The sequence below is a fragment of the Calidris pugnax genome, unplaced genomic scaffold (assembly GCF_001431845.1).
Source record: "Calidris pugnax isolate Ruff unplaced genomic scaffold, ASM143184v1 scaffold70, whole genome shotgun sequence".
Classification (NCBI taxonomy): domain Eukaryota; kingdom Metazoa; phylum Chordata; class Aves; order Charadriiformes; family Scolopacidae; genus Calidris; species Calidris pugnax.
The window spans coordinates 11496595-11523662 of NW_015090862.1; the positions used below are offsets into that span (position 1 = coordinate 11496595).

General features: G+C 42.6%; 2 protein-coding genes across 4 annotated transcripts in view; both read right to left on the bottom strand.

Annotated features, from left to right (window-relative positions):
• The window catches only part of CEMIP (cell migration inducing protein, hyaluronan binding), a 116600-nt gene that overhangs the window by 40282 nt on the left and 49250 nt on the right, over positions 1–27068 (bottom strand). For 2 of the 3 annotated variants that reach the window (XM_014944622.1, XM_014944620.1), the window contains exons 2-11: positions 17276–17383; positions 14214–14366; positions 13390–13528; positions 12371–12607; positions 11808–11987; positions 7694–7764; positions 6861–6956; positions 6109–6230; positions 3692–3833; positions 2671–2862 (exon numbers count right to left, since the gene is read on the bottom strand). In XM_014944622.1, coding sequence (XP_014800108.1) covers positions 2671–2862; positions 3692–3833; positions 6109–6230; positions 6861–6956; positions 7694–7764; positions 11808–11987; positions 12371–12607; positions 13390–13528; positions 14214–14366; positions 17276–17351 — 1408 coding nt within the window. In that variant the 5' untranslated portion in view covers positions 17352–17383. The remainder of the gene's footprint in view (positions 1–2670; positions 2863–3691; positions 3834–6108; positions 6231–6860; positions 6957–7693; positions 7765–11807; positions 11988–12370; positions 12608–13389; positions 13529–14213; positions 14367–17275; positions 17384–27068) is intronic. The other variant, XM_014944621.1, reaches the window with a different exon arrangement.
• LOC106889519 (transmembrane protein 2-like) overlaps positions 24704–27068 on the bottom strand; it is a 58574-nt gene continuing 56209 nt past the window's right edge. The window contains exon 24 of the mRNA XM_014944619.1: positions 24704–25015. Coding sequence (XP_014800105.1) covers positions 24795–25015 — 221 coding nt within the window. The 3' untranslated portion in view covers positions 24704–24794. The remainder of the gene's footprint in view (positions 25016–27068) is intronic.

Genomic DNA, 27068 nt, shown 5'->3' on the forward strand with positions numbered 1-27068 from the left:
TGCTAAACTGAACCTCTTAGAAAAATTAGGCCATTCCACTTACTACAAATGACATCCCTCCGAGATGCTGTATATAGATGCATCTGTATGGAAGTCATTTTTCTCAGGAGCAAAGCAATCTTGACTGTATCTCACACAGGGGAAGGCAGGCAGACATTTATCACAAATGTCTTCTGCATGCAAATGAGAACTGAATGGAGCTGCACAAGCACAGGCTGTGCAGGGGCTGCTCACCTGTGGTGAGGCTGGAGGCCAGCCCACTGCTTGCCACAATGCCTGAGCTGCTGGGACAAATAAAGCCCTATTTAACAGTGGGGTAATTAATTGAATCCAAACAAGTTTCATCAAAGTCAGTGTTTGATCACGGGAGGTTCATACATGCACACTCATGCAGACAGGTTTCCGCCTGAGCCAAGAGCTCAGCGTGGTGGTGTTTGCCTCCTCCAGTGATGAGCACACCTCAGAACCCACCACCCATCTGGCAGGGCAGGGGAAGCCCCGGCAGAGCTGTGCAGGCTGCAGACATCACGGAGAGGAGAAGGCACGGAGAGCGCCCACCCGCTGGCTCATTAGTGCTCCTTATTCTGGCTAATTGCATGTCATGGCACAGGGCAATGGATGAAGTTACACCACGGCTGGGCACAGAGCACCTCAGGGACCTCCTGCTCCTAAAAACAGGGGAGATCTCAGCCTTGCCCGGGTTTTATTTCATCTAGACTGAATTTAGAATCAGGCAGATTTTCTAGTGTGAAAGTGCTGTTGTTACAAGAAAGTTGGATGTGATTTTTATTACTGGACCAGATTTTTGCCTTGATTTATATAATCAGTGAAATCCCATTGACGTCAATGGAGTTGCCTGGATATAAGTAAGGGCAGACTTTGGCCCTGGTGTTCATGTCGTTTGTGGTAATAAAAGGAATGTCCTAATTCTCCTAGAGAGTAATCGGAGACCAAGAGCACAATTACTTTAACAAGTGTTTCCACTGCTTCTTTACTTGAAATTCCCATGAACTTTTTTGTTTGTTTTAACCCTATATTCATTTCCTTAAACTAACTTAGTTGCCATTGTTGTAGAAGATAAATGTAATTACATTAATTTCACAGATCCATTAGATTATGGGAAGCCTAAGAGAAAAATTCCTTTGTCATCTTTATTTATACTGACAACCTTCCAAGATCATCTTCATGATGTGACTTGTATCACCCTAGTCTGGTACAGTTTTTCCAAAAGCTCAAAAGTTGCTCAAGGAAAATATTCAACTTGGACATGTGTCTTCTTTGAAAGTACTAGTCATTTTAAGTCGTAAGTCTATGATACATTCAAACTGTGAATAACATTTTTCTTGGCTTGATGAACATCTCTTTCAGGCCATCCAACAATGAATGGCTAGAGATTTGTGGGGAGGCAATTGCCAAAGGAAGTGTATTCGTACCTTCCAGAAGATGTTGCATCAGAGATAATGGTGAAGTAGTTCATTTCACAGAACTGAGCAAACTCCCCAGTGCATTGGATGTTCCAAGAGCCTTCTTACTGTAAATGCAGACAAAACCTCTGCCTAGAGCAATTGCCACTGCATAAGCAAAAGGTAACCTAACATGCATGATTTGCCACCAGGCAGATGCTGCCTTTGAAATATGGCCTCAGCTGTTACATACTTTATATTGTAAAATAACTTTTGCTTTTGTAAATTATAGTAATTAAAAGTTCTTGATCTATTCACAGAAGAGGCAGTTCATGTGGCATTTCCATGCTCTGTTTATCATTGTGCCAAAAACTAGATCTAGAAGGAAAAGACCACTTCACAGTCTCAAGTGGAGATGCAAATCTCCCGCCCTGGATTTCCCTTTTATGCTCATATCGGTAATACTATGTGCTTCATCATGGTTATACTACATAATTGGACTTAGTATGTGAAGGCCACTCTACAATCAATACTCTGAAATCTCTTTTCATCCAAAGCAATTTGTTCTGGATTTGAGCTAGTCACCTTCAAGAGAAAAATGCTGTGTCCCTGCAGAGCTGTTCAGACCAACCCAAGCAGGACCCTACCAACTCCCTCTCCCCCAGAGCTGAGGCTCAGGACAACCCACTGGCCACTCTGATGCCAGGAATGTTTGGTTACTACATCACCTCTAAGCAATGCTGTCTAGAGACAGTAACAGAGAAACAGTAGCTTCGGTAGCACAAAACAGTATTTCTAAAATGTAAGATTACAGTTCTTGTTAAATATAACTTTCTTAGGAAGATAGCCAGCTGCACATTACTTCATAGCCTTACAATCTCTCATGGTCTGCTCCTGCCCTAGCTCACTCTTCAGATCAGCCACGCTCGTCTCCTGCTTTCTAGGAAGTGATACATTTTCAAATGAAATCACGTAAAACTCGACATTTCAAACATGACCTGTATTCGTTTCTCCTAAATAAACACATCCATTCAATAGTGTGACTGGGGACAAAAAATGGAGTCAGCTATGAAAAGGGAACACAGAAAGGAACCAGATTCAAGTTAGGTGGCTTTCAAACATGAAAGATATTTCCCAAAAGCATCTAAAAACTAGCCATCAAATTCAGGCATCTGTCAAATCTTTGCAATTCTTAATGGAGCTATCTCAGTGCAAAAGACAGAATTTGGGAGCTGCAACGCCAGCAGGACAAGATGAAGCCCCTTACCTGCTACCTTGACCTGGGTGGGTCTGCAGGCTTTGCAGGGCAGTACTTGGAACTCCTCCGCCTGGTACATGGAGTAGTCAGTGCTTGCAACCACCAGCCTGTCTCCGGGTTGCCATGAGCTCACGTCATCCACCAGATTCAGGACTGTGCTGTTCACATTGGTGTCAATGGTTACCGTAAGCTTTGGTTTCACTGAAAAGCCAAAATGGAAGGGTGGAGAATTCAGTTAATCTTATCAGAAAATGCTTGCTCTATTTTTTTTTAATTTTTTTTTTTGCCTGGAACGCCACCAAAAATGATGATTTCCTCATGCAACAAAAAAATAGTTAACTCTTCCAAACATGCTTTTTACTGGCTCTGGCTTGGAAAGCAAGAAAACAAGAAAGTGTTTTCCTCCAGTTGCAGGCAGGTGGATTTTCCACTACCCCACGACTAAATTTAAACGTAGCTCTTAGTAGCTCACTTTCACCACACCCACTTAGCAGCGGCACTTGTGGGCGCTGGGCACTGTTATTTACAGCAGCCAAGTGGTCTTTAACGTAATGACTGTTTTTTCCAGCAAAACACCCATCTTCCACCCTCCTTTTCCCGCCAGCTGAGCGCCAAAGAATCCTAATGACCTGCCTAATGACCAGGTTAGGAAGAGCGGTGTTGGAATTAATAACTAAAAAACAAAGTATTACTTTGAAAACCTCTTGTCTTTGCCACACTCTGATTGACTAATCTTACCTCATCCAAAAATGCTTTAGCAAAAGACAAGATATTTGCAGGAAGGGACTTGCCAAGTATTTGCCATAGCCTTACTGGCTTTTCGAGCCACCTCCCTGTTCCCTCTGTTAGTGCTCAGGAATTTTTCCGGAGATAAATCTTCAGCAGTTTTATCTGTGTTTGTGTCAATAGCCCGGCCGAGGTTTTAGCCTGGGGAATTACTCAAGTTGTCCTTACACCGAACAAGAGCCAGTTGTTGGTAGACAATATTTCTGCTTTTCCCTGGTCTGGATTTCAAACATGGGGCACGTACCAGATCTGCCACACAGGAACCGTACTCTGTAGTTCTGGCAGCCCTCGCCCGTCTGGTCCTTGCCGTGGCACAGGAACCTGTAATCGTGGCCACTCTTGTAGAAAACCTCCGTTGTTAAGTTAGCTCCGTCAAGCGTCATTGCCTGGAATGAGAACAGAAATATAAAAGAGGTGAGACCTTTAGGCGAAGAGATTTCACCAAAACATTGATGCCCTCAGAAGAGGCTTTTGCTTTGTTTTGGGAGCTGCACAACAGTTGTGTAACGAAAGAGTTGTGCACTACCCAGCCAGCACTCCAGCTGGTGCTCAGACACTGCTATGTTATCCACAAGCTGCGTAGATTATTGCTAGGTGCACGCATTTCTCCTGTATCTATATTAAGACCACATGCTTTTTTGAGAGGAGTACTCTGAGCTTCACTGACATCTGCCTTGGTGCCCTAGATTTTCTCCTGCAGTTGGTTTGAGGGCAGATGAAAACACTGAACACAGATGGTTGTACCCAAATGAACTCATGGTTTCAAGCCTCTTCACGGCACTCATGCCGTTGCTTGTGGCTAGGCTATGTCTGAGCCTTGCAGAAGGAAAAGCAGAAGGAAAAGCTGAGGGTCTTATTTCTTCTTTGCATGGTTCAGTGTCTCTCTAAGAAAAAAACAAAGCTGCTCCAGTATCCAGGTGTCTGAGCCTTGCAGAAGGAAAAGCTGGGGGTCTTATTTCTTCTTTGCATGGTTCAGTGTCTCTCTAAGAAAAAAACAAAGCTGCTCCAGTATCCAGTGCTCCAAAAGGAACAAGAAGAGGTGGCCTTTTCTCACATAGAAGTGCCAGCCTGTAGACCTGCCTTGAGAAAAAAGGCTGTATCATACCAAGAAGCAGAGCGATGCGTAGCTTCTCCTCTGCTCCTGCTGGGGCAATGTCACCCCTCAGGCTCGTGTTAAATTTCACAGTCCGGCTCTATAGCTTGCAATTCTCTTTCACAAAAATGTGATGCATTGCACTGAGCAGTCCAAATTAGCACGTGCATTTTACAAAAGCACCAGGAGATAATCCAGCTTCCAATGAAGGGTCTGATCCCGATTCTCTCACTCATGCAGGCCTTCGTTATTCATGCATACGCCCCGCTGCCATGTATAGGATTAGCACCGTCAGCTGAAGGAATGTGCCTCTGGCTGTGCTGCGCTTCTGTTATTATCATCATAGCTTCAATTTTCTTGCATGTAGCATGGCTGGAGCAGGCCAGCTGCTATAAATCAGTGTTAGTTTATGAAAGCAATGAGCAACACCAGATTACACTACCTGAGGATTTGCCGTAAAATCTGCAGGATAAACTGAAAAATGCTGTCTTGCTTTTATTATACATGGAAAAAAAAGTAACTGTCATTTAACAGAAAAGGAAGAAAGGTTTGTTCCTTGAACAGAGTATCTTTCTTGTTTCTTTTTTAATATGCATGCTAGAAGGGGCTGTATCATAACAAACATCTGACCCCTGTTTTGAACTAAATTGTCACTTCTAATATATGTATATGGAAGCAGAAATGAATGTGGATTTGCTCAGACCTGGCAGAAAATTATAGGACAGTTTTTTCCTTTCTGTTCAAGAGGAGATTCTTTATAACATCTAGCCCTGGAAACTTTCACTCATACTGTCAGCATTCCCATTTACTTCAATAGCTGCATTCTTGTGAATAAGGACAACTCCACTGGTTCAGAGCACGCAGGAACCTTAGGTTCAGCCTCCCACAGATATGAAGTATTTTATTGCCTTTTGCTAGGCAATGTTTCTGCTCTAGTTGTTTACCAGGTAGACATATAAAGTATATGGTGAACATTTGCAATAAAAACTTGGTTTTCACCTTTCTTTTTTTTTCTGTTGTCCTTAAAGAGGCTTTTGCAGCCTCAGAAAAGCTGTGTGATTTCTCAGCATGCTGGCCTGATGGCATAATTATAATGTTTAGCCCCAAACATAATTCATATTTCTTTCCACAGAGAAAAAACAATTGATTCCAGGAAATGGCTGCAAGCTCACTGATATTTTTTGCCATCCACTACAGCTGGTAGCTTTACCGTCTCAGTACTTTTTGTGATTAATATTTTAGTTAGGGTCCATTCCAGGACCATTTAAAAACTTTGAAATTTTCATGTGTTTTTTCCTTTTAATCTTCCAGCAGGGAACCACATATTTCATGATAGCATCTGTGCTGTCCATGATCCCATCTGTACTCCTTTTCCTGCCAGAAGCCAGAATTTACTGAAAGGAGCTCAATTCTATAAACTTTTGTCTCAGAGTGATACAGGACTAGATACCAGATCTTGTTGATTATGTATTGGAGCAGTAAAATAATCAGTGTCTTTTACTTAGAAACAAAAATTACTGACAAGCACATTTATTTTGAGGTTCAGTGTCAGTCCAAAGGTAGCCTACCTGGATGTCAATGGGTTGCCTACAGATTTTATCAGGATGAGCAGCTTTGAAGTCAGAAAGTTTCTCCATGTCCTTAGATCTTGCTTTATCAGGCTTCTGGAACCACTCTGTCCATTCTACATCTGGAGACAAGTGCAAACAAGAAAAGTCATTTGAAAGTCAAGCTTAATGAATGCAGCAAAAATGCATGAAGCATAATATGATCTCAGATATCATTCACAAGTTTCTTCACTGATGAGCTGATTCCTGCCTCCTCCTGCCAGTCTGCCAGCCGCTTTTAATGATGCTGTGAAGTGTAACCAGCCAAGGGAGAGCGGAGTTATTAAAAGCTACATAATTGGAGTATGCAGTATGAGCATTATTAATAGGTATAGATTTTGGATCTGTGTCCTCCTTAGCTGCCTTTGCTAATCTTCAGATCAAGTTACGACCAGTTACTGTATGTTGTCTGAAACATGGACATGATGACTGTGCAGTCAAAAGAAGTAAGAGGTTATGTGTGATCTCTTAGATCATAAGAGATGGAATTTCATACCCAGTGCAGTAAAGGAAAAAGGATCCCAGTTATTCAGAGAGTGCTGGAGACAATTGGGGAAAGAATCTGTGCATGTTCTTCACTTAGGTTAGTGGCGGCAAAAACAGCAGCTAGCAAGTCCACTCCTCCCAAACGGAAAAGTATTGCAACAAAAAGGATGATCCACCCCATTTCTCAACTGTCTCCCACTGAGTTAAAAGGCACACAGACCTCTTACCTTGAACCCACTCGCTAGTTGAAGAGACGTTAAAATGTTCTCCATTCTCAGCTTTGAATAGCTTGAATACTTTGGCCACAGCTGACCCTCTGTGACCTGTAAAAAACAAATATTGGTAAAATCACTGAATGCAATTGATAACAGTCAGAATTGAAAATGTTATGGTCCACCTGTGTGTTTGCATATTTTGGCTCCATTATCCAGAATAAGCCCTGCAAAGTTTCCAGAAAAATTTACTGATCTTGGAATGAGGCTTCAGACACTTTTATAACTGCTTGGGATAAGCAGGAGGAAAAATCTTCAAAAATCAAGAGAGGATAAAAAAAGTTGATTTGTAATATATTGCTATTTTTATTTGATGTTGTAGCAATCAGTGTTGTTAGCTGCTCTTGAAAATGTCATGAAAAGACACAGCCTCAAAAGTCTTCAGCTTGCAAGAATATGTGTTTGCAGGAGTATTTGAGGTTACCAATACAGGATACACTGATTAAATTTTCAGCTGTTGTAAACTGGGTTTGTTCCATAGCTTTGTGTCAAAGAGAGGCAGAGTCCGAGCTCCACAGTTACATGGATTTACACTGGTGCAGGATCTCACCTTTTATCACAGGGTTTGGATAACCTAGGTTATACCCCACTCAGCTGCTTCAGTTGCATTAATAGAAGGAATTAATATCTACAGAGAGCAGTCAATTGAATATGTCCAACCATCAATTTTCTCGCAGCTTCGATGTAATGCAATGTCAAGTGAAAACACCGTTGACCAAATTAATCTCAGCCATAATTCTAATAACTTCCAGAGATAATGTCAAGCCAGCGTTTTTTGCTTGAATTACCTTGATATTCAATATGGTCTTCAACAGAAGAGGAGGGATTTCCTTTAATTGTAATAAAACTCCATGGGTGCCTACAAAATGAAAATGAGAAATGATCAAGTTATGTCGTGTATGAGGTGCATATTTTTCATCGCACAATGTTCTTACATTTCTCAGGGGCATCATATTCAGAAGTCTGATCTTAATGTGATAAACAGCTTTGCTAATTTTAAAAATATCTTAACACTATATTTCTTCAGTAAATATATCAAAGAGAAGGAAGTTTGAAGACAAATCCCTCCTTAATACACTCCTATAAGGAGCGTGTTTCTCTTTTAAATATTTAAAGAGTCTGAGTGTGACAGACCCAAGGGACATCAGCAATTCCTTGGGGAGCCTGAAAATCTTTCTTTTCAGAATATGAAAAGAGGCCACTTCTGCTTAAATACATTTAGCTCCTGCTGAAACCTCGTATATCACAATTGTCTTTGGAATGACCCATGAGAATTTCCAATAGACAGACTGGCTGGCAAAGGGCAGTAAAAATTACCTAGATAGTCACTGGATATCTAGTTTCCTCATTTTGAACATTGAACAGGGGTAAAATTTTATGAGTCTGAATTGTCTGTTCAAATCTGACCCTATGTCAGAAGTAAGTTCATTATCGCCTGACAGTTATTGGTTGGGTAGGTTCAATAGCTATCAGCAACACTGGAGAATGACCACATGGATGAGTAAGCAATGGGGATGGAGACTAAAGACTCCCAGCCTTGGACATGAACCCAATTAGTTGGGGTCAGGAGGGAGTTTTATCTTTGAAAAAGAAGTGCAGGCGTATCTGCTCTTAATGACTAACAGAATAACAAATATGCTTTTAGGGTTGTAGGGATACTGTCACCCTTACCCTGAATTTAGCAAGGAGTCCCACAGATTAAATCATGTCTCTATAGTTACAAATACCCAGGGTTTTCAATTGCATCAAGATTCATCCTTGAGTCTTCCAGGTCACCTTACATTTACCGTCTGCTGGTATAAGCGAAGTTATAAACCACTCTGGGACTTCAGAAGAAAACATGTACAGACATTGACAGATAGCCACTAAAACACACACAAAATGACACTGATGTGAGCTGGGCTTTGCTGGAGTTCGCAGCCCTGGGCTTTGGGGTTGGTGGAAGCAGGCTCTGGGAAGCACCAATGCACCCCATGCCGTGCTGAGGTCCACGCACGCACCGGACACGGCTCCTCAAGGGGAGGCTGTCCCCACAGTGTGTCCTCGGCCCCAGCACAGGACAGACTCAGTAGGAGCTGCCAACACAACTGCCTCGGGAGCCTGCCAGCAAGCCAGATGCTCCTACTGGAAAACTTGCCTGTGCGCCAACTGCCAAAGGCACTGCCGAGCTGTGATCTCCATCCAGGGGGAGAAGGGAGATGGGGGCAGGAAGGACACGTTATCACTCAGCAGGCAAGCAGGCAAGATACTTTTTTATTATTATTATTATTAGCAGTATTATTATTATTTTGGTCATCAAATTTGAAACAAATGACCAAAAACATGATGGCCCCAAAATAATCTGGAAAATATTCTAAAGAATAAGAAGCTAGCTAGTTCTGCAGTTCAAGGATTGGCCCGATTTCATATGTTAAAATACTTGTTTCTCCCAGTTATTTTATCACTAAAAATAATTTTAAAGTCATTCAACCCTGACATATAAGGACACATGCAATCTGTTTGGGCTATTTGAAATGAAAGGGCCAGCAAATCCAGAGCCAAACCAGTGATATTTGGGTGGGATTCCAAAGAGAACAACTGTGTCGTCAAGCGCTGAAAGGCTTTCTTTTAATTTATTAGTAAAGGCGGGGGGAAGCTCATGCTTAAAAGAGAAAACTCACTTTTCAAAAGGACAATAGAGGAGGAATACAAGATTTTCCATTAATTCCTAATGTTCTGGACTCAGCAAATAGGCAACAGAAAGAGATGCCAGGAGGACAGAAACATTTTTGGTTAAATCAGCATTGATCATTGGCTCTTCTGCCAGCAAGAGGGAGTCGCACAACTTTACAATCTGGCTGAATACGGAGCAACTGGAGATAGACAGGAATTTGTCCATATAACCCCCACCACACTCCAGTTAGAAAACAACCCAGTCTATGGCTGAGTAGCCTGACTCAAGTGGCACCCCACAAAATGGGAAATAGAAATTTCCTAGGCCACATTACTACCTGGGGCTTTCTCTATGATTGTCTTGGTGATACCATGGTCAGCCCCAGCCACCAGCAGGGAGATGGGAAGATCTGACAGTGAGTATTCCACAGGACTTGTCAAAAAGCCCTGGGTGCCAGGCAGGGAGTGGTGAGAGCGTGTACATGGGCATGCTAGAATGAAAAATCCACCCACTCTCCTCTTTCAGAGCCTCCCTTTGCTATATGTGTTATAGTATGTGTGTGTGTGTGTAGTTTTGTCATGCTGAACTTTTTTTTTAAGATCTTCCAAAAATTTCTGTCAAACACCTGTCAGGTATATACATCCTTATCCACAGTTACAGATGTGTCTGAAACACAAACCAGTATGTCTAAATCTTGCTACACTAAAGTGAAGGGGAAGTTCAATTTGTGTAAGGAGAAAAGCTTGGATGCATCTGGCAATGTCACCTGTCTTCCACTTTGCCATCTAACTGCCTTTGAAAATGTGGATTCAGCTGCCATCCAGACAATGGTTTTGTTTGAAAGTTCATGAACTGAAACACTGAGAACACTCCTAAAAATACAATATTTTGAGTAATGCACCAAGATGCAGGTATTTTTCCACATTCCAGTGTGCAGGTGGGAGACAATATTTACCAACTCCTGCCACATTATGGTACCCACAACGCCCCTGTTATTTATAGAAGGAAATATTGTGGTATTTCAGATAACAGCATGGCAAAGATTAGCTTTTTCACTACAAATAATAGCAATGTTGAAAGTCACACTTCCATGGATGAACTTCTATGGTATTTCCATTATAAGCATTTATGGCAAAGAAGTGAGAAAGTAGCATTAAAACACCACGGCAGCCTAAAAACGTCAAGTGCAATTTAGTTTTATAAACATATGCGAAACACATCAGTTTCTTCCTGTTGCACAATTGGGAAAAAAAAGTATAATGTTCAAAAAAATCTTTCTCTGTTTCCCTAATGTCAGTCCTTGAGAAAATACCCAGCAAGCTACTGGGCTTTAATATGGGTTGTGGGTATTTGAGAGCAAGCGTTGCACCGATGGAGCTAGCCTGGTTTTGGAGACTATTTCTGCAGCCTTGTTTGATTCTTTGAAATGCATTATCTGATGCACAGGAGTCCCTGTCATGTTTGACACAACCTCTTCATCAGCCACCCCAAATCTTACTCCATCTGCACGTGCCCAGCTGACATTTGTCTATTCCCACAGACTGTGGTATTGAATCACTTCTCCCTGCAAAGGCAGATTTTTTTTTTCATGTTCTACAGTGACCCTCTTAGTGCCTCTTAAAAAAAAAAGCCTACATAAATTCAGATAAACACAAAAAATATAATGGCTACGGTTGGGTAAATAGCAAATATTCTTAACAGCGTGTGTGCCAAAATAGACACTGTACTGGCCACAGAATTATTTACAGTCCACGGCATAAATACTGCATGCTAGATTTCTGTGCTGCATGCGTCCCCAAATATGTATTGGACAAGCTGAAGAATATGTTGTATGTATATCTATGTTTATTTAGTCAGGGTTACATGACTATTATTCTACCCTCCTTAATGTTCAGCCCATATAATTCACTGTGTGGATGTAGAAATGTTTCTTAAATCTTTGGGGGATGGCTTGAAAATAAATTGGAATAAGTAACTGGTGGGAACAATATCTTGGAAAAACATCTTTTTCAATGTGAATCATACGCTATTCCTCAATCTGCTAATAAAAATACCCAATATAGACTTTGAATGCATCTTAAACTATCTAATTAACTGCTAAGACTTCACATTGAGAACTTTCCCTCTTTTTTTTTTCTTTTTTTTCCATGTGAAAGAACTTTGTGCCTTTGAAAGAGTGGAATTATTTGGACATCTCAGGAGCATAATAAAGCCTCTGTGCTGGGAGAACTGGCAGGACTGGCACATACCTAAACCCAAGGTGGAGGAAATGCTTGCTGCCCAGTTTGGTCATTGCTTTCCTGGCCGAGTCGTCCAAATTTCTAGATCCTTCATCGTTCACTGCAACCGACAGGATCATGCCATTCGCAACTCTGCCCAAATATTGGGCAAGACGAATGCTTTCCTCTTTTGCTCTGTAGGTATCAAACCTAAAGAGATAAAACCACACGAAAACATATACTTCAGTGAACATTGCAGCTTTATGTTCTGAAAAGCAAATGCTTTAAAGAAATAACTATTTTGTATTGTTTACAATAATGCTATTATACCATTGCAAAAATACTTGTCTAACAGGGTATATTAGGGGTTTCTGTTAAGCTGAATTGATTAAATTCTAGTTGACAGAATAGCGAGGTAGTAGCACTACTCACTCTGGGTTTGGAAATTACACTGATCTAGAAAGAATTGTATAGACATGCAATAGCACCCATTGGAACAAGATGCTAAAATGTGTGTTTCTGAGCTTGCTAAGGTGTTGTCCCCGACCTGTTCCCAAAGATCCTCCCCTCTAGACAGTTGAAAAGTCACTCACCGATCTGAATGGACAACTGCTCCCGTCTTTGGGTCAATAACATGGACAATGACACCCCGATGGCCCCAGCTCCTTTCAAAGTAGTATCCACCTTCTTCCATGCCACCAGGATGAAGCGTTTTGTTTAAGAAAGTCCAGGACAGCTTTTTCTTTCCATGGATCTCAAGAGTGCCACCCTCACTTACTCCTAGATACTTCCTCCCAAAGTAGGGATTCGGCTGGCTGCCGTCATCCGCTCTGCGGCAGGAAGAGAGGAAGGGAACCAGTTTTGGGTTAGTATCTGACAGTCAAGGAGCATCTCCTTTTGTTCTGCTATGGCCCAAGGAGAGAAGTGTCATGATTTGCAATGTATTTCTTCCAACTACTCCAAGAATCAGCAACTGCTCACATTGTACAGAAAACAAATGATTTTAAATAATACTAGCAATCGCTGGAGATCAGCAGCAGTTTGGAACTCAGGTTATGTATGTTATATTCATTATATCCAGGCCAGAAGGTGCCTGAAGTCCAGACTGAACGTGTTTGTGTTTTCAAATTCTGGAGGAGGTTAGGACCCTAGCCAGGAGCTAGGAGATCTAGTAGTTGTTAAATTAGAGTTTGGCATCCTTGAAAATCTAAGAGATCCTGCAGCAATCTGCGAGACATACATGTATTATCCTTTGACTCATCACTTTCATGGAGAAAGAAAGGAAGTTTAGGGAGAATTTTCAGAATAAAGTAACTCTTTAGGCTTTAAGCCTATTCTGGTAAATCAGTTTGAGTGGTTGTAAGGTGCATGCTGATTTTCTGGCATGCCCAAATATCCCAATGTTCATCTCCCAGTAGTATTTGAAACCAGAACCAAAATTGCGTCAGTTTTTTACAGGACATCTAAATTGTTTAAGAAGCTACTGAACTTTCCACGGAGCACTGATGATAAATATATCTGCGAAAATGTAATTTTAAAGAACATTTTGTTCCCAGTTGTGGAAGAGAGATCCTAGAAAGTTCTAAGATAATATTTTATCATGCATACATACCGCCCATACAAGATGATAACCACATTGCTTTGGTAAGGGCACATCTCACTGCCGATATGCAACTCTCCATCATTTTCAATGAGTATGTGTCTAGTGCGCAAAATGATAGGCTGCACGTCGTCTTTAATGACTAGTTTTCCTAAATAGAAAAGGTTATGACATTTGCTTTAACACACAGCAGCTCATCAGAAGTTGTGATACCATTGTGCCAAACCCAGTGCTGGGCTCTCATCTCAATTTTTGAAAAAAATCTTCCCATCCTCCCCCAAACAGCTCCCAATACAAATCCTGAAGACATTGCATGTTTTTCATTCAGTTCAATTCTTGAAGAATGCAATTAAGATTTGCGGGAAAGAGGACTCATTCAAAACTGAGACAGAACTTCAGAGTTAAGATGAATAAAAGCTATTCATGCTAACAGTCACCAGTAACACTATGACTCTGTCCTTAGAGACAAAGAGGCTTATATGTATCTGCCCTGTCCTGAGACCCCAAGAACACAACAATTGCAGTATGATGTTATCAGGACAACGATTTAGTAAAAAAATGTTTTTGAAGCAAATCACAGAACTAGAACTAATGAGTCTGCTGAGGTACTTTTGTAAATTCTCCAGAAAGGACAGCAAATAGGTTTATTATAATGGCTGATGGACTGATAGTATCTCAGCTACCACCCACCCTTGCACCGAATTAAAGCTGGGTTTATCCAGTAGCCACCCAGTTCCCAGAAAGAAGCAGGAAGCTCTCCCACTGTGAGACAGAGTGTTTTAAGTAGCCACAGTGGAAAGCACACTTCAGTCAGCCTTGCCACCAGCAGGTTTTACCTCCATCAGTGATGTGGATGGAGTGAACAGTCGCAGAAGAAGAGAGAAGGAGCTTCCTGCCATTACTGATTTCAACATGGTTTTCTTCGTTGTGACCTGGGTTCCAGATTTCTAGCTCAGGATCCTTATCAGGACACATCACAGCTGCTTCTGCTGGGTAGAGATGGAGAATGAAGGCAATTACTGTTTGTTCAGTGCAAGACAGAGAGCTCCATATCTGGGCATCTTTACAGTATCATTCTCAGTACACACTTTTAGTGACTCCCTGGAACACAGTGATATCTCAGTGCAGCACAGTACATGTGGGTCATGACCAAAAGAAAATAAACAACAGCTTAAGCTGTGTGGCTTTCTTTTTTTCTGGAAGCATGGAAAAACCCGCTACCCGATGCAAAGGATCCTTGCAAGGGATGCAGTTTCCAGAAAATGATCGAGAAAATGCTGCAACTGAGCCCTTCCTGCAGCAACATTCAGCTCTGCTCATACCATACAAAGCCACTCACAAGCCCAGGGAAGACGTTGGTGAAAGGATAAAACTACCTTCAAAAATGCCCCCAATATACCTGTGAGGTTTGAAAAGCTTTTTTTAATATAAAGATCTTAAAATATGTTTGCATACTGTGTTTTCAATGGAAATGGAAAGTAAAAATGCTCAAACTAACATGAAAACACCAAAGCACCAAGGAACTGCCAGTCCACCCAGTAACAAAGAGCAATAGGAATCTGACGAGAGAGAGTCTGGGTTTGTGAGCTTTTTCAGGCAGATGCAATAGGGATTCGTTCGCTTTGGCTTCACACATCACCGGTCTCCACACACAAATTTGATTACGAACTGCCATGACGTGTTAGTCTGAACGGCTCTCATACCATATCCAAGAGTCTCATGTTGTAAGTATTTACTTAAGATAAAATATTTCCCTGATATAATCTCACTCGATATGTGAGCCTCACATCTTACTCTAATCAACAGAACTGCGAGTGCGAGACTCCCATGTGTGATGCATACTTTCTGAGGGTAGAAACCTTTCTAATCCTAGGAAGCTGAGGTCAGTGGGAGTTTGAACAATGAGCCCTTTGCCACCAGAAAGGGTTGGGAGTTCTCAGCAGCTCTCCAATTTGTGTTCTCTAAAACAAAAACAGCATCGGAAAACTATAGGATCCACAACTCAATGATAATAGACATGGGATAAACACCTTGACTTCAGCAGGGTTATGTCTCTGGCACTTACTATAGTAAAGCTGGGTGGGTTTTGCCCCCAGATACTAATGCATTCAGTTAATGGAAAGACAATGATGTGAATCCATGCAAAGAAACATGTCCTGGTGCTGGTGTAGCTGACAGCGAGCTGGTGTGTCCTGCCACTGTGAAACTTGAGGGATGTCTGCAATTCCACAGCAACAGACACAAAACCATTCAGTTGTCTCTCAGATTCCTCTACCAGTTTCATGTCTTAAGAAAACAATAGAATTGGACCAGCCCTAATGTCTCCAGAGACACTTTAAATACCAGCTAGTCAAGGTAAGCAAGGGACATTTCATGTGGGCACCACAGACCTTGGTTTTCTGCAAACTTTTCCATACACACGAAGTGATCAAATCAGACAGGACTAACAGTCTACCAGGTAAAAAGTCAAATACTGATAACATCCAGGACATGATTTTGGTACCAGTTGCACCAGCTGGAAACTGAAAGTACATCCTTTAGGTCAGAGGCACCTTTTCTGATTTACAGTAATTGAGGAAAATAAGGAGTTTCTGGGTTCCTACCAGAAGACACACAGAATTAATAAGATTTGGAAAAGATAAACATTTCAGGCAGGAAATGGGACTTGCATTTTAAATAGATGTTCAAATATACACACTATAATACACACTGTAATACACACTGGCAACAAATTTTAAAAAATGAGCTGTTATTCCCATAGGAATAAGGATAATAGAAAAATTTGCTCATAATGAGAAGCTAAATAAAACCAAAAAGAATCAATTCAAATGTAGAGGTATAATTTATCAACTAGATTAAGTGGACAGGATAAAAGCTCTTTCATTTTTCTATTTACTTGGCTATAGTAGTGTCCAAAAGAGTTTCCTGCAGTCTCAAAAGACAACTTGTGCCCCCAAAATTCATTATTTCAAAACAGAGAGGTAGACCGTGAAGCCTAAGGGGAAATCAAGAAGAATTCACACTGATGATTGGGATGACAATCAGCAAAAGCCATCACAGTCCAGAAAAAAGGACCCAAATTCCCAATTTCATTAACCAATTCGTACCAGAGAGCAGGAGCCGTGCACAGACCCTCATCTGCTGGGCCAAGGACACTGGAGGGCTGAGCATCTTCTGCCAGCTGATCCAGCTACCTTGCCAGCTTGGATTATTACTCTCATTGTCACTTTTTTAAATAAGAGTGCAACTTGTATCCAGCACAAGGAATTAACTGAACTTTTTGCTTCTTGGCCAAAAGGGCCTGAGCACGGCAATGAAAGGTTGCTTCATGCAGCTGCAGCATTTGGGGCAAGACACCTGGTCTCCTTGCTTTAAACAAATAACAAGCCCTCAAAGTAGCTTTATTTAGAATATGTATATCCAGCTTTCCTTTTCCTCTTTCTCTAACTGCTTAGAAAAAGGGCTGCTTGGAAGAGACAAAACCCAAAGGTCAGGGATGTCCCACCTCAGAGCTTGCTGCTCTCCACATCTGGGCTTGGGCAATGCAACGAAATGCTTGACTTCACCTCCTGCAGCCACAGCTATGAGGACCTGAGGTTTCCTTTGTTATTTCTTTGTGGCAGTTTGTTGGATCTGGGTTTGTTTTAAGAACGAGTGGCAGAGCCTGAGGGATTCCTGAGGGTGCTTTCACCTGCTCAGAAATTTCAGCCTTTGCCTCTCCAGCTCCCCTCGATCGGGAGTATTGGTCACCAGAAAACTGCTTTTCTCTTGAGTTTTTGCACTCTGTCCTGGACTCTTATACAAAGAGTGAAAAGCTGGTCAATCTAAACCAGCAATGTCTTTATTTAAAAATAATGTTACAAACAGTGCCCTTTTTCTCCACGGCAGGAAAACTTACCTGTGCTTACAGAAGAGATAACAAACAGAAGGAAAATTAAGTTTTCGGCTAGATACTTGGAGGTAGGTAGAGCCATTCTTCAGGATTTTTAATTTTCTAGACGGACACCTGTGAAGAAAGAATAACAAGCAGATGTCAATTGATTATTTTTTTTCCCATTTGTGCAAAAACCACTCACTGCACAAAAAAGGTTATATCCAGCTTTATGGGAGCCCACATCCACTCCCATACAGCTCCATGGATGAGAACACCTTCATGCTGCTTTGGGACCAACCCGAACAGAGCAAGAAACCAAGGGCAGCTCCTCACCCTTTGTTTGGTTTAGGATAAACCCACTTGGGAATCCAAATAGACACTTAGAAAGCAACCACCAGATGTAACCAAAAACGCCTTAGGAATGCAGTATAAACACATCCAGTGTCAAGAGTCTCTAGAGCTGAATATTCACATGTGCAAAGAAGTAATGAAACACAACAGAGAAGGCGTTTGCAGAGTGACAAATTTTCAAGAAATAACCTTTCAATGGCACCTCTCTCTCCTCATACTACCCACACATTTTCAGCAATGGTGTTTCGTGCACCCCCAAGATAAACTGTACTCACACTTCCAGTCTGAAGCAATCAGTTTCTTAGATTTCAGATCCAAGAAAACACTGTCTACTTAATGCGCCAGCCCAGAATTTTCTTGCAAAACCAAAAGCTGCTTTTGAAACCAGCCTACCTAAAGTTGTTTTCGTTTCCTCAGTAGCCAACCCCCAGCAAAAACAAACAAGCAGTGTCATGAAAGTCAACGTTAGAATTAATGTTATTCTCTGCAGTGATTGATCCTGCAGCTCTGCCCGGTGCTCGTGACCGTTTATTGACACGCAAATCCACACTGAGGCAAGGACACCCACTTCGGTAGGTGTCAATGCTCTGTATTCATAAGGGACTGTTTAAAATTCACATGTAGTCCTTGGAGCCATTAGGTTTTATTATGTAAGCCAGTATCTGAGGAATATCGAAGAAATGTATTTGTAGCTGTCACGTCACATCACAATGATGAAGTAGGGCAGACGTATGCATTGCACAGCTTAGTTAGACGCCAAAAATAAAAAAAGCAACTGAAAAGAACTCCAGGGTGCCCCAATTTCTTTAGGGCAAAACCAACATTTTATTTTTCATGTCACTTGTTAATATAAACCAAACAAAAAACATGAGAAAAAGATATGCTAGAAGCCAGGATTTTAGTCTGGAGCAAATTTAGCAGTGTATGTATGCAAAACATATGTCTGTACTGTTCATAAAGGTGATATAGTTCAAAGTGCAATGATATGTTCAAACCATATGTAATCCAATGATTGTATTAAAAATAGCATTAGAACCAGATTTGTCAGGAAACATTCCAGCAGGAAAATGTTTGCTTGTTTTGGTATAGTGTATTTGACAGCCGTGAGCTCTGGAAACAACAGAATCAGGGCTCGGTACAGTCTATCAGGTGCTGAAATGCTGTTACAGAACAGCAGAAAAGAGGAATGCACTTAGTAATGCTATAACTTCGAATGCTATACATTATCAGAGAGCAATACCGTCGCCATGGAATTTGTGCCAGAATCAGGCTGCACGTGCCTGACATTTTAACAGCATCAACCATCAACATTTGATAAGCCAGGGCTCTTTTAAATGAACATTATTAGAGGTATGCCCAAAGTGCAGCAGTCACCATTAAAATGTCAAGATTTATTATTACACAGTCTAATCTGCAAACCCCATCACTAGATTCTGCTTTAACGATAGAGGAAAAACTAAAGGAGTGGTAATACCTCAGGATGGTCATTACAGATAAACAGTGGTACTGATAGTGTGGACACAGCTGTATGTCAGTGTTGGATAAAGCCAGATTCCAACTGGGAAGGTACTGGTCATAAAATACAGTCAGATGATATAAGAGTTCAAAGAAGTAACAAGAAGAGACTGAGTTTTTGACGGTGATAGCTGGCATTTGCTCTCCTGTTCTTTATAGGTACCAAAGAAATTTCTTTGTTCTGGCCCATTAAAAACTCAGAGGAGCATCTCTGCTCCATCCTGCTCATGACCTTGTTTCTGACAGTAACCTGTAGCAAACTGGGAGGAAAATAATGTAAGAAATTTCACAGCCTTTGCTTTCTTTAAAGCCAAGAACTGCACAGTACTTACAGTCAGGCTGTGCAAAATGGCTTCTGCTATTATATCCCCGGTTGCTCACCGGGGACTGCGTCCCCGATTACATCCATCTCCAGCAGCAGAGATCAAAACAAGCAATCAGACACTGGAAAGTCAGGTCATTTTTGGAGGCGTCAGCTGTGTGCCAGGCTCCAGTGTTTTTGTAGTGTCTGATCTGCCACAGCCCAAAGAATATCCTGCTTATTCTGTGACTGAGGTGGGGTGTTTGGTTCAGCTCGCAGCGAGCCCGAGTTCATTGCAGTGTTAGTATTAACTGGCACTCGGGTTGGAAAGGCTGAGAGCGGAGAGGGCCAAGAGGATCCGACTCCTCTGATTCAGCTCTGACTAACACACTGCTGGAAAAATGCTGCTCGGAGGATAATCTCAGGAATTTTCCTTCAAAGGCTCTCAATTAAGCATCTTTCCCCAATATTAGACACAAACAGTGGCATGTTTGATTTTTGCTGATAAGGTGACGAAGAGATGCTGGCTCTTTTCATTACTGTCTCCTGCTGGAGAGGACTCGGGAGCAGTTCCCTCCTGCCAGCCAGCCATGTCATTAGCTCAGGGCTCAGCCACGTGGGGATAGAGCAATACTCCACATCTCACTTGAACTGGCGCCACGTGGCTGAGTTCAGCTCTGATGTAACCAGCAATATCAACACATGTCCCTGCAGATTCGGGCACTCTGAGAGCGCAAGGGCCATACGAGTGTCTTCCTAAGTCCATCATCTCCAACATTTCTCAAATACCATCTGTGATTCCTCTCTTGGGTGAGAAAAGCTTTTTCATCTAGCCATTAAAAGCTGCCTGGCGATAGCAAGTGGGACTCATATCCCTGGATCTGGCAAGGCAGACTTTCTGAAATGATTCCCAGCTGCTGGATCTTTCCAAAAAGTGAACAATAGCAGCAGACAATGCTAAAAGTAGATGCAGGAAGCCATTAGTCCTCAGCTGGCTGCTACCGCAGGTGTCGGCAGCGATACTGTACTAGAAAGCACACTGCGTAGACAGGAATCCTGACCCACTGCCCTCCCTGCAGGTTTCACACTGGAGGAAACACAGGGCAGACAATCCCAAGACCAAAGCAACAAAGAAATGCTCTGAGGACACTGGATCATCGCAGACATCATGGTGGGGTCACACAGACACCCTGACTCCCAGAGGGGAAAGAGTAGAGCTCTCCAGAACAGTCACACCAGTCTCTGACCTTGACCTGCCACCTTGCAGGTGCAGGTGCCACCTTGCAGGACTCTGGGCCCAACACCCAAGCCCAGTATCAAAATTTTAAAACAATTAACTCATGATATTTGGTACCTTGAAATGCTTTTTATGACCAGCTTGACACACCTCGGAGGATGTACCTTCAGCATCTGCTGAAGATGAGGGTCCTTTCTGGTACGTCAAGCAGGGCATAACAGGAGCATTGACCATCTGTTACAAACATGGCGAGGATGGGAGAAAAGCAGCAGCTGCCTGATCTCCCTTGAAAAAGATGTCAAACAGGAGCAAGAAACCTGATGGCTACTCCTACTGCTACTGCCCAGCAAGAGAGACCACAGACATGCATGGGAGCAAAGCAAGGATCCAGAGCTATCCCCAGAGAAGAGCAGGAAAAGCTTACATGGAAAAGACACCTTCCAGCCTGGCAGAGAGTGAACTCTCAGCAGACACCCATTTTCACTTGAGAGGACCTGTGAGTAAAATCTGTGTTCCCCAGAGACCCTCCCTGCAAGGCGAGATGCTCCAGGAGACCCTGCTGGACCCATGCCAGGGTTGTGGTGCACCCTCGTGTTGCAGGTACCCAAACCCGGACCCTTCCACTGCCAGAGCTGAGGCTGAGATTTTACTGGTTTGATGGCTATGTCTGAAGCCTTGCTGCATATTTCTTTATTCATATGCAAAGAAGCCAACATCGATTTGGAAGCTGATCCCTGAGAGAGGGAGGAGCTGTTTAATTAGCAACTCTGCTGCGTTCTTGCTGACATTGCACGGGCACCAACTGTCCTCTGGCCCCACTTAGGGAATTTTACATTTTAGGCCCAGCTGGGAAGATGGATTTGAGGAGCACATTTGCCTCTCTGACCTGAGGACATGCCAGCTCTTGCTGCAGTGACATTCCTGTGCAGGGGGAGCCTTTGCGCACCCAGACACGAGCACAGCTAAAGCCTTCAGACAGCCTGACAAATAAACAAATGCATTTCTAGGGATGGTTAAAGAAAATGCTTTCCCAGTCCCGGTGCATGACAGCATGTAGCTGCCCCTGCTCTTCAGCTTGATCTTGTGCTTGCCACCCAGCCATTAGCTGCTCTTTTTCACTGGCAAGTAGAGGAGGATAAATTTCAGGGACAGACTTCACTTCTTAGTGAAATCAGTACTGGAGGCAAAAGCAGCCCTCTGACTTTTTACCCAACAAACTTTCATTTCTTATAAATTTGTCTAATATCGTTCCCTACAAGGAAGAAGGTTCGGTTCAGGTATTCTGTATATAAACATCACTGCAAATTCCTTAATTCCCAATGTTCAGAAAAACAGAGGAGGAGTTAGAGGTAATTTTTACAATTAATAAATTAAAGGAAACTAAAGTGTTTCAAATTTGTTGCAATAGCATTTTGAGGCACAAATAAAAGGGAAAAAAAGAGTAATTTTAAACCTATGCTTTTTTTTCCTCAGATTTAACATTTTTTTTGCACAGACTTACGGACCTTGAAAAGGAAAGGAAGCAATTTTTGGCTCAGCTAAAACAAAATCATTTGCACATCACTCCACCCATCCGAGGCTGCCCGAGTCCCAGTTTCACATGCTTTTGAAGTGCTCCGCGTTTCCCTGCATTAAACCCTCATCCACCGCGTGAAGTTTTCAAAGCATCGAAGTGGTGGGAAGCTGAACCCCCTTTTTGGAAGGTGCACTGGTTGTGCTGTGCCTGCTGACAGCAACTCGGTGTGTAGCCAAGCTCATGCTTCCAGGGGGTGCCAGAGCTACTGTGTTCCCACTGCAGAAATGCTCTGGGGATTAACCCGGAGAGCCATACGTCCTGAATGCATTAGATGTACAGAACATGCCTGGATGAAACGCAGGTCCACGTGGACACACGCAGTCCATGTGGCCTCCAGCACGCAGGTGGAGATCCTACTGCTCAGGAAATCCCCAGGGAGGAGTAGGACAGCTTCCCACAAACCCAACGCCCACGCGACACTTACCCCCGCAGCTTCACACACACGGACCTGTGGTGCATGCCAAGTTAGTGGCAGCCTTTGAAAACATCATCTTGAATGTCCCCAGGGGGCCGTGGAGGAGCTGTACCCTCTGCAGAACGTCCCTGGTTTCGAAGCCTTTTTTCCCCTCCCAAGGTAAGGAAAGTGTGTACAGTGGCTGAAGAGGATCACAGCATCCTGAATCCTCTTGAAACTGTTGCTTTTAACTGCCCAAATAGCTGCATCAGGATGTAAATATTTTTCTTTTTGCTTTTGTGGTACTTTACTGTTTGCATCTGGCTTGCCACGGCTCCATGCCTTCCTCTCCAGGACATTTGCCATTTGCTCTCCTTCTGGGGCGGGAGGAGAAATAGAGATTTTTCAGAGGTTTAGGCACATTCCTCTCCTTCCTTCGCTAGGCTCTTCCTTTGCCAGTTGTTTAGTCTCAGCCTGGGGTTAGAGCTCTGCAAAGTTTTATTGGGATCCAAGGTCTGGACCTGTCACAGATTATCAAATAAATCTCCAAGAAGCTAAAAGCTTGCTCTGTAAGTGCTTGTTCCAATGTTGGGCTTAATGTTCACAAGCCAAAAACATCTTGCTCTTCTTGCCCTGCACAGCCTCAGAAGCAATAACAATTAGTCAGTAATAGGAGTTCAAAAGGACTTCAGGGAGCTCCTCGGAGGGTCGGTCCCAGCGGCTCAGGCTCTCGTACCACTTCTCATCTCCACCGAGGACATCAGTCTCCATTGCTCCCCGCAGGGGCCAGCTCAGGCCCGTGATGTGCTGTGCATCACTCTTTAGCTTACCTTTGCTGAGCAGCATCAGTGATTTCTTCACACTTTCTAGCAAGCCAGGACCCACTCCTACCTGGTGTGGGGATGGAGCCACCTTTGCCTGTAAACCTTTCAGATATCCTCTCACCCCATCTCCAAGAACCACCAGGTGGTATCTGATGGAGGCAAGTGTCCCAGCCAAGGACTTCATGCCCCGCTCAGAGGCACAACATCAGCTGGCCGGTGCACAGATGCCAAAGCGACTAACTCACCAGGGAGCCAAAGTCTGGCCAACAAAACACTAACCTTTCCGTGTAACAACTTGTTTGGCCATTTCTGAGAATTTCAAAGAAACAACGGGACATTAGTAACAAAGCCTTCACCTACCTGTTTGAGTAACCTGTGTGACAAAGACATGGGTAGCCTGAAATTGCCCTTCCCTTCCCTGTCACCGAGTAACATCATGTTCAAACCAAAATGAGTCTGTTGCCATTTTGGGGCAACTCTGTGCTTAAACTGTAGTCAGTGATGTCATCAGCTGTTTCTCAGTTTGCATACAAAGCTCTATTTCTGTCTTTACTTCTGAAAGCAGCACCATAAACAAAAAATCAAAGAGAATTAGCCACTAATACTGGCAGTATTTCAGTCCTCAATGGGAACAGAAAATCAATACGAGCATTGTCTGAAAGGAATGCAGGACTTTACCCTAGGCAGCACATACTTTATCCCGGGTTTTATTCCTGTAGGTCTTTAATTAAATGTTCACATCAGTTGGACAAACATAATTTCACCAGTCATTAGCTACAGACAGAAACACATTTATAACTCCTTGTTACACCCTGTATATTCAGTTTGATTAGAAGACATTATCGTAAGCTCACTGCATGCTTACCAAGCAGGTATTACTCAGAAATTCTCAGAGTTCACCTGAGATGCCACAGCAGGTGGACACTTAGGTTTTTTAAAAGCAGACATGAATGGAGGGACAACAGCACTGAAGGAAGAGTTCCTACCTTTGCTGAAGTTCATCTGTTTCCCTGGATGTTGTTAAAGTTTCCACGCCAAATGTCATTTCCAGTCCCTGCAATACCAGGGAACAGGTCTTTGCCTTTGAAACTTACCTTTTGATACCAAATCATGGACATTGTGAAACACTTCTCCTTGGGAAGGGCAGCCCACAGGCTTCTCCTAGCCTGCCCTGTGAGGCACTGCTTGAAAAATAAAGCTCTACCACAGTGGGTAAGATGAGAATATATTTATTAATTATAAAATATACAAGTGAACACCGTCGGTTTGATACAATCCTGTAGAAACAAGAGCAGGTTTTGGTGGCAGCGTCAGGCTTTGCCTGGCTGGTGTTACCCCAGGGATGCTAATCCTGGGGTGCCACGGGCTCTGCAGAGATGTGCCCCGAGTGGTTCTGAGAAAAAGCGAATTTTAGCGACTCATCAGCATTAGCTGGACATTGATATTCCTTCAGCTTCAAGGGAACGTAATGCTGTAGAGAAGCGGCTTTCTGATAACCAGCATGATTAAGGACTTTAATCCAGGAGGGTTTGGCTTGTCCTTTATAGCCAAGCATGGCAAAACTCCCTGAAAAACAGACACAAAGAGAATGACCCTCTGGATAGGTCAGTGCACTTAGTAACAGCACAGCACAGACTCCCTCCACACACCGTGGAAACTTCTTAGCCCTTCTATTTTAATTTAAATTAAAATAACAGAATATTTAGGAGAGAAAAAGGGTGAAAAAAAGAGGGAATGAGCCTTGCTGTAACCTCACTGCATCACAGATCTGCACGTATTTCAATAAGCTAAGACAGGCTCCCAGATGTCAGTTAGCAGGAATATTGTTTTACTCTTTATTTTTAAGTAAGACTGGTACTTTTTCATATTTGACTACATGAAAATGGTTAGGCACTTTCAATCCTTCTTTTATTAGTTTACATCAGTTTCTTCCTGTTATGCCTAAACTATTCCCCATGTCGACTCCGCTCTGGTCCTCTGCTGTCACAAAGTACAAAGGCATTATGTATTCTTCCAATTTAATAATAATGTCTTGTGTTTATATTATGCTTTTCATTGCAAAGACTCCCAAGGCTATTTGCAGCTGGTTGGACTGAGACTATTCCTGTAAACACTTCTAATTTAAATATGGTTTTGCAAAACCAGGCAACAAGACCCTAAACCCTCATCTGACTGGGGTCAAAGGGATAAGGGGTTTTTTTGCATTATCCCTGGCAGAAACAGCAGACACTTGGGAGAAATGCTCCAGCCTGCCCTGAAAGGCAGCGGGGACCAGTCCTGCGTATGATCACTTTTGGAGCTGTTAAGTCAAATAGTGCTCATACCTGAACCAGCAGGAGAAAATGCACGAAGCAGGACTTAATTACCCCGGCTGGAAATCAGGACAGACACGTGGGTGAACACCCCTGCCCTTAGGAAAAGCAAAACATAGGCAGCCCATGATCAGCTAGCAGCGGCTTAGTCCTGCCACCGGACACCAGCATCCCACTGAGGTGGCAGGGCAAGGAGATGGCCACCAACCAGCACGTCCCCAGGACTTGTTGCCTTTTGCACCCCAGGAGCAGTCGGGGCTGGAGGCTGAACCGAGCTCCCAAAACGACCTGGAAGTGCTGCACCCAAGTGAGGGGCACAGGTGGTTCAGGGAACAAAGTTTGACAAAACAAACAAAAAAAGATTGCTTTTTTAATCAAAAAATTCCTTTCAAAAGTATTCAAAGCTTGGATGAAAGAATGAAGCAATGAAGTTCAGGACACAAACAAAAAAGGAAACCTTAAATTTTTGCTTTTGAAAGGATGAAAGTTAAAAGCAGCTTCTCAGGAATCAAACAGGCACTGAAGTGAAATCACTGCCTCTGCTGTAAAAACTATGCTGTCCTCCCCTGGAACAGTCATAGCGATGAACTTTGAAACTTGAACCAGAAACTGATATAAATTTCAGTAAAGCAGTAGGGAAAAAAAATCCCCAAGCTCTCAAGAAAAAAATGAAGCTGGAACTACAGCCAGTTCTCCATCTGATCTCTGCTTGAGGGATTGCAAATGAAATCTGAATCAAGCTGGCCGACTGTTTTCCTGATTTTCTTATCACCCAAATTATTCATCCAAACCTGGACTCAGTAGCCTCTAGTTTCCTAGTAGGAAACCCAGCATGGATTTCCTGGACCAATGATACCAGTAGATTTCTTGCAACAATCCAAGGTAAAGCTGTAACAAGAACTTTCCAAAACTGGTGACTTCACCTTCCTCCCATGAAAAAAAAAAAAAAAACAAAAACCTAAACAACTCCAATTTCACTTCAGCCTATTTTCTTTTTCATCAACCTTTCAGTTTATGATTGTTTTTCCTGGCAAAGCAATTGAATTTTAGAGATGGAATCTTTATCAAATTATTCTTTTGTTGTTGTTGTTGTTAGAAAAACAAGCTCCCTTTAGAATGAAAAATTCGCAGCGTGCAGTTTCTCATCGGTGAAATAGGGTCAAAGCCCCAAAATAACTCTCCTGCTTCTCAATATCCCTAAACTGAGAGGTTTTTACTAGGTTAAAGTGGCATATTGTGGAAGGAAATATATTGATAAGCACTATACAAGGACACATTTTTGGTAGAAAAACACACCAGTAATTCTT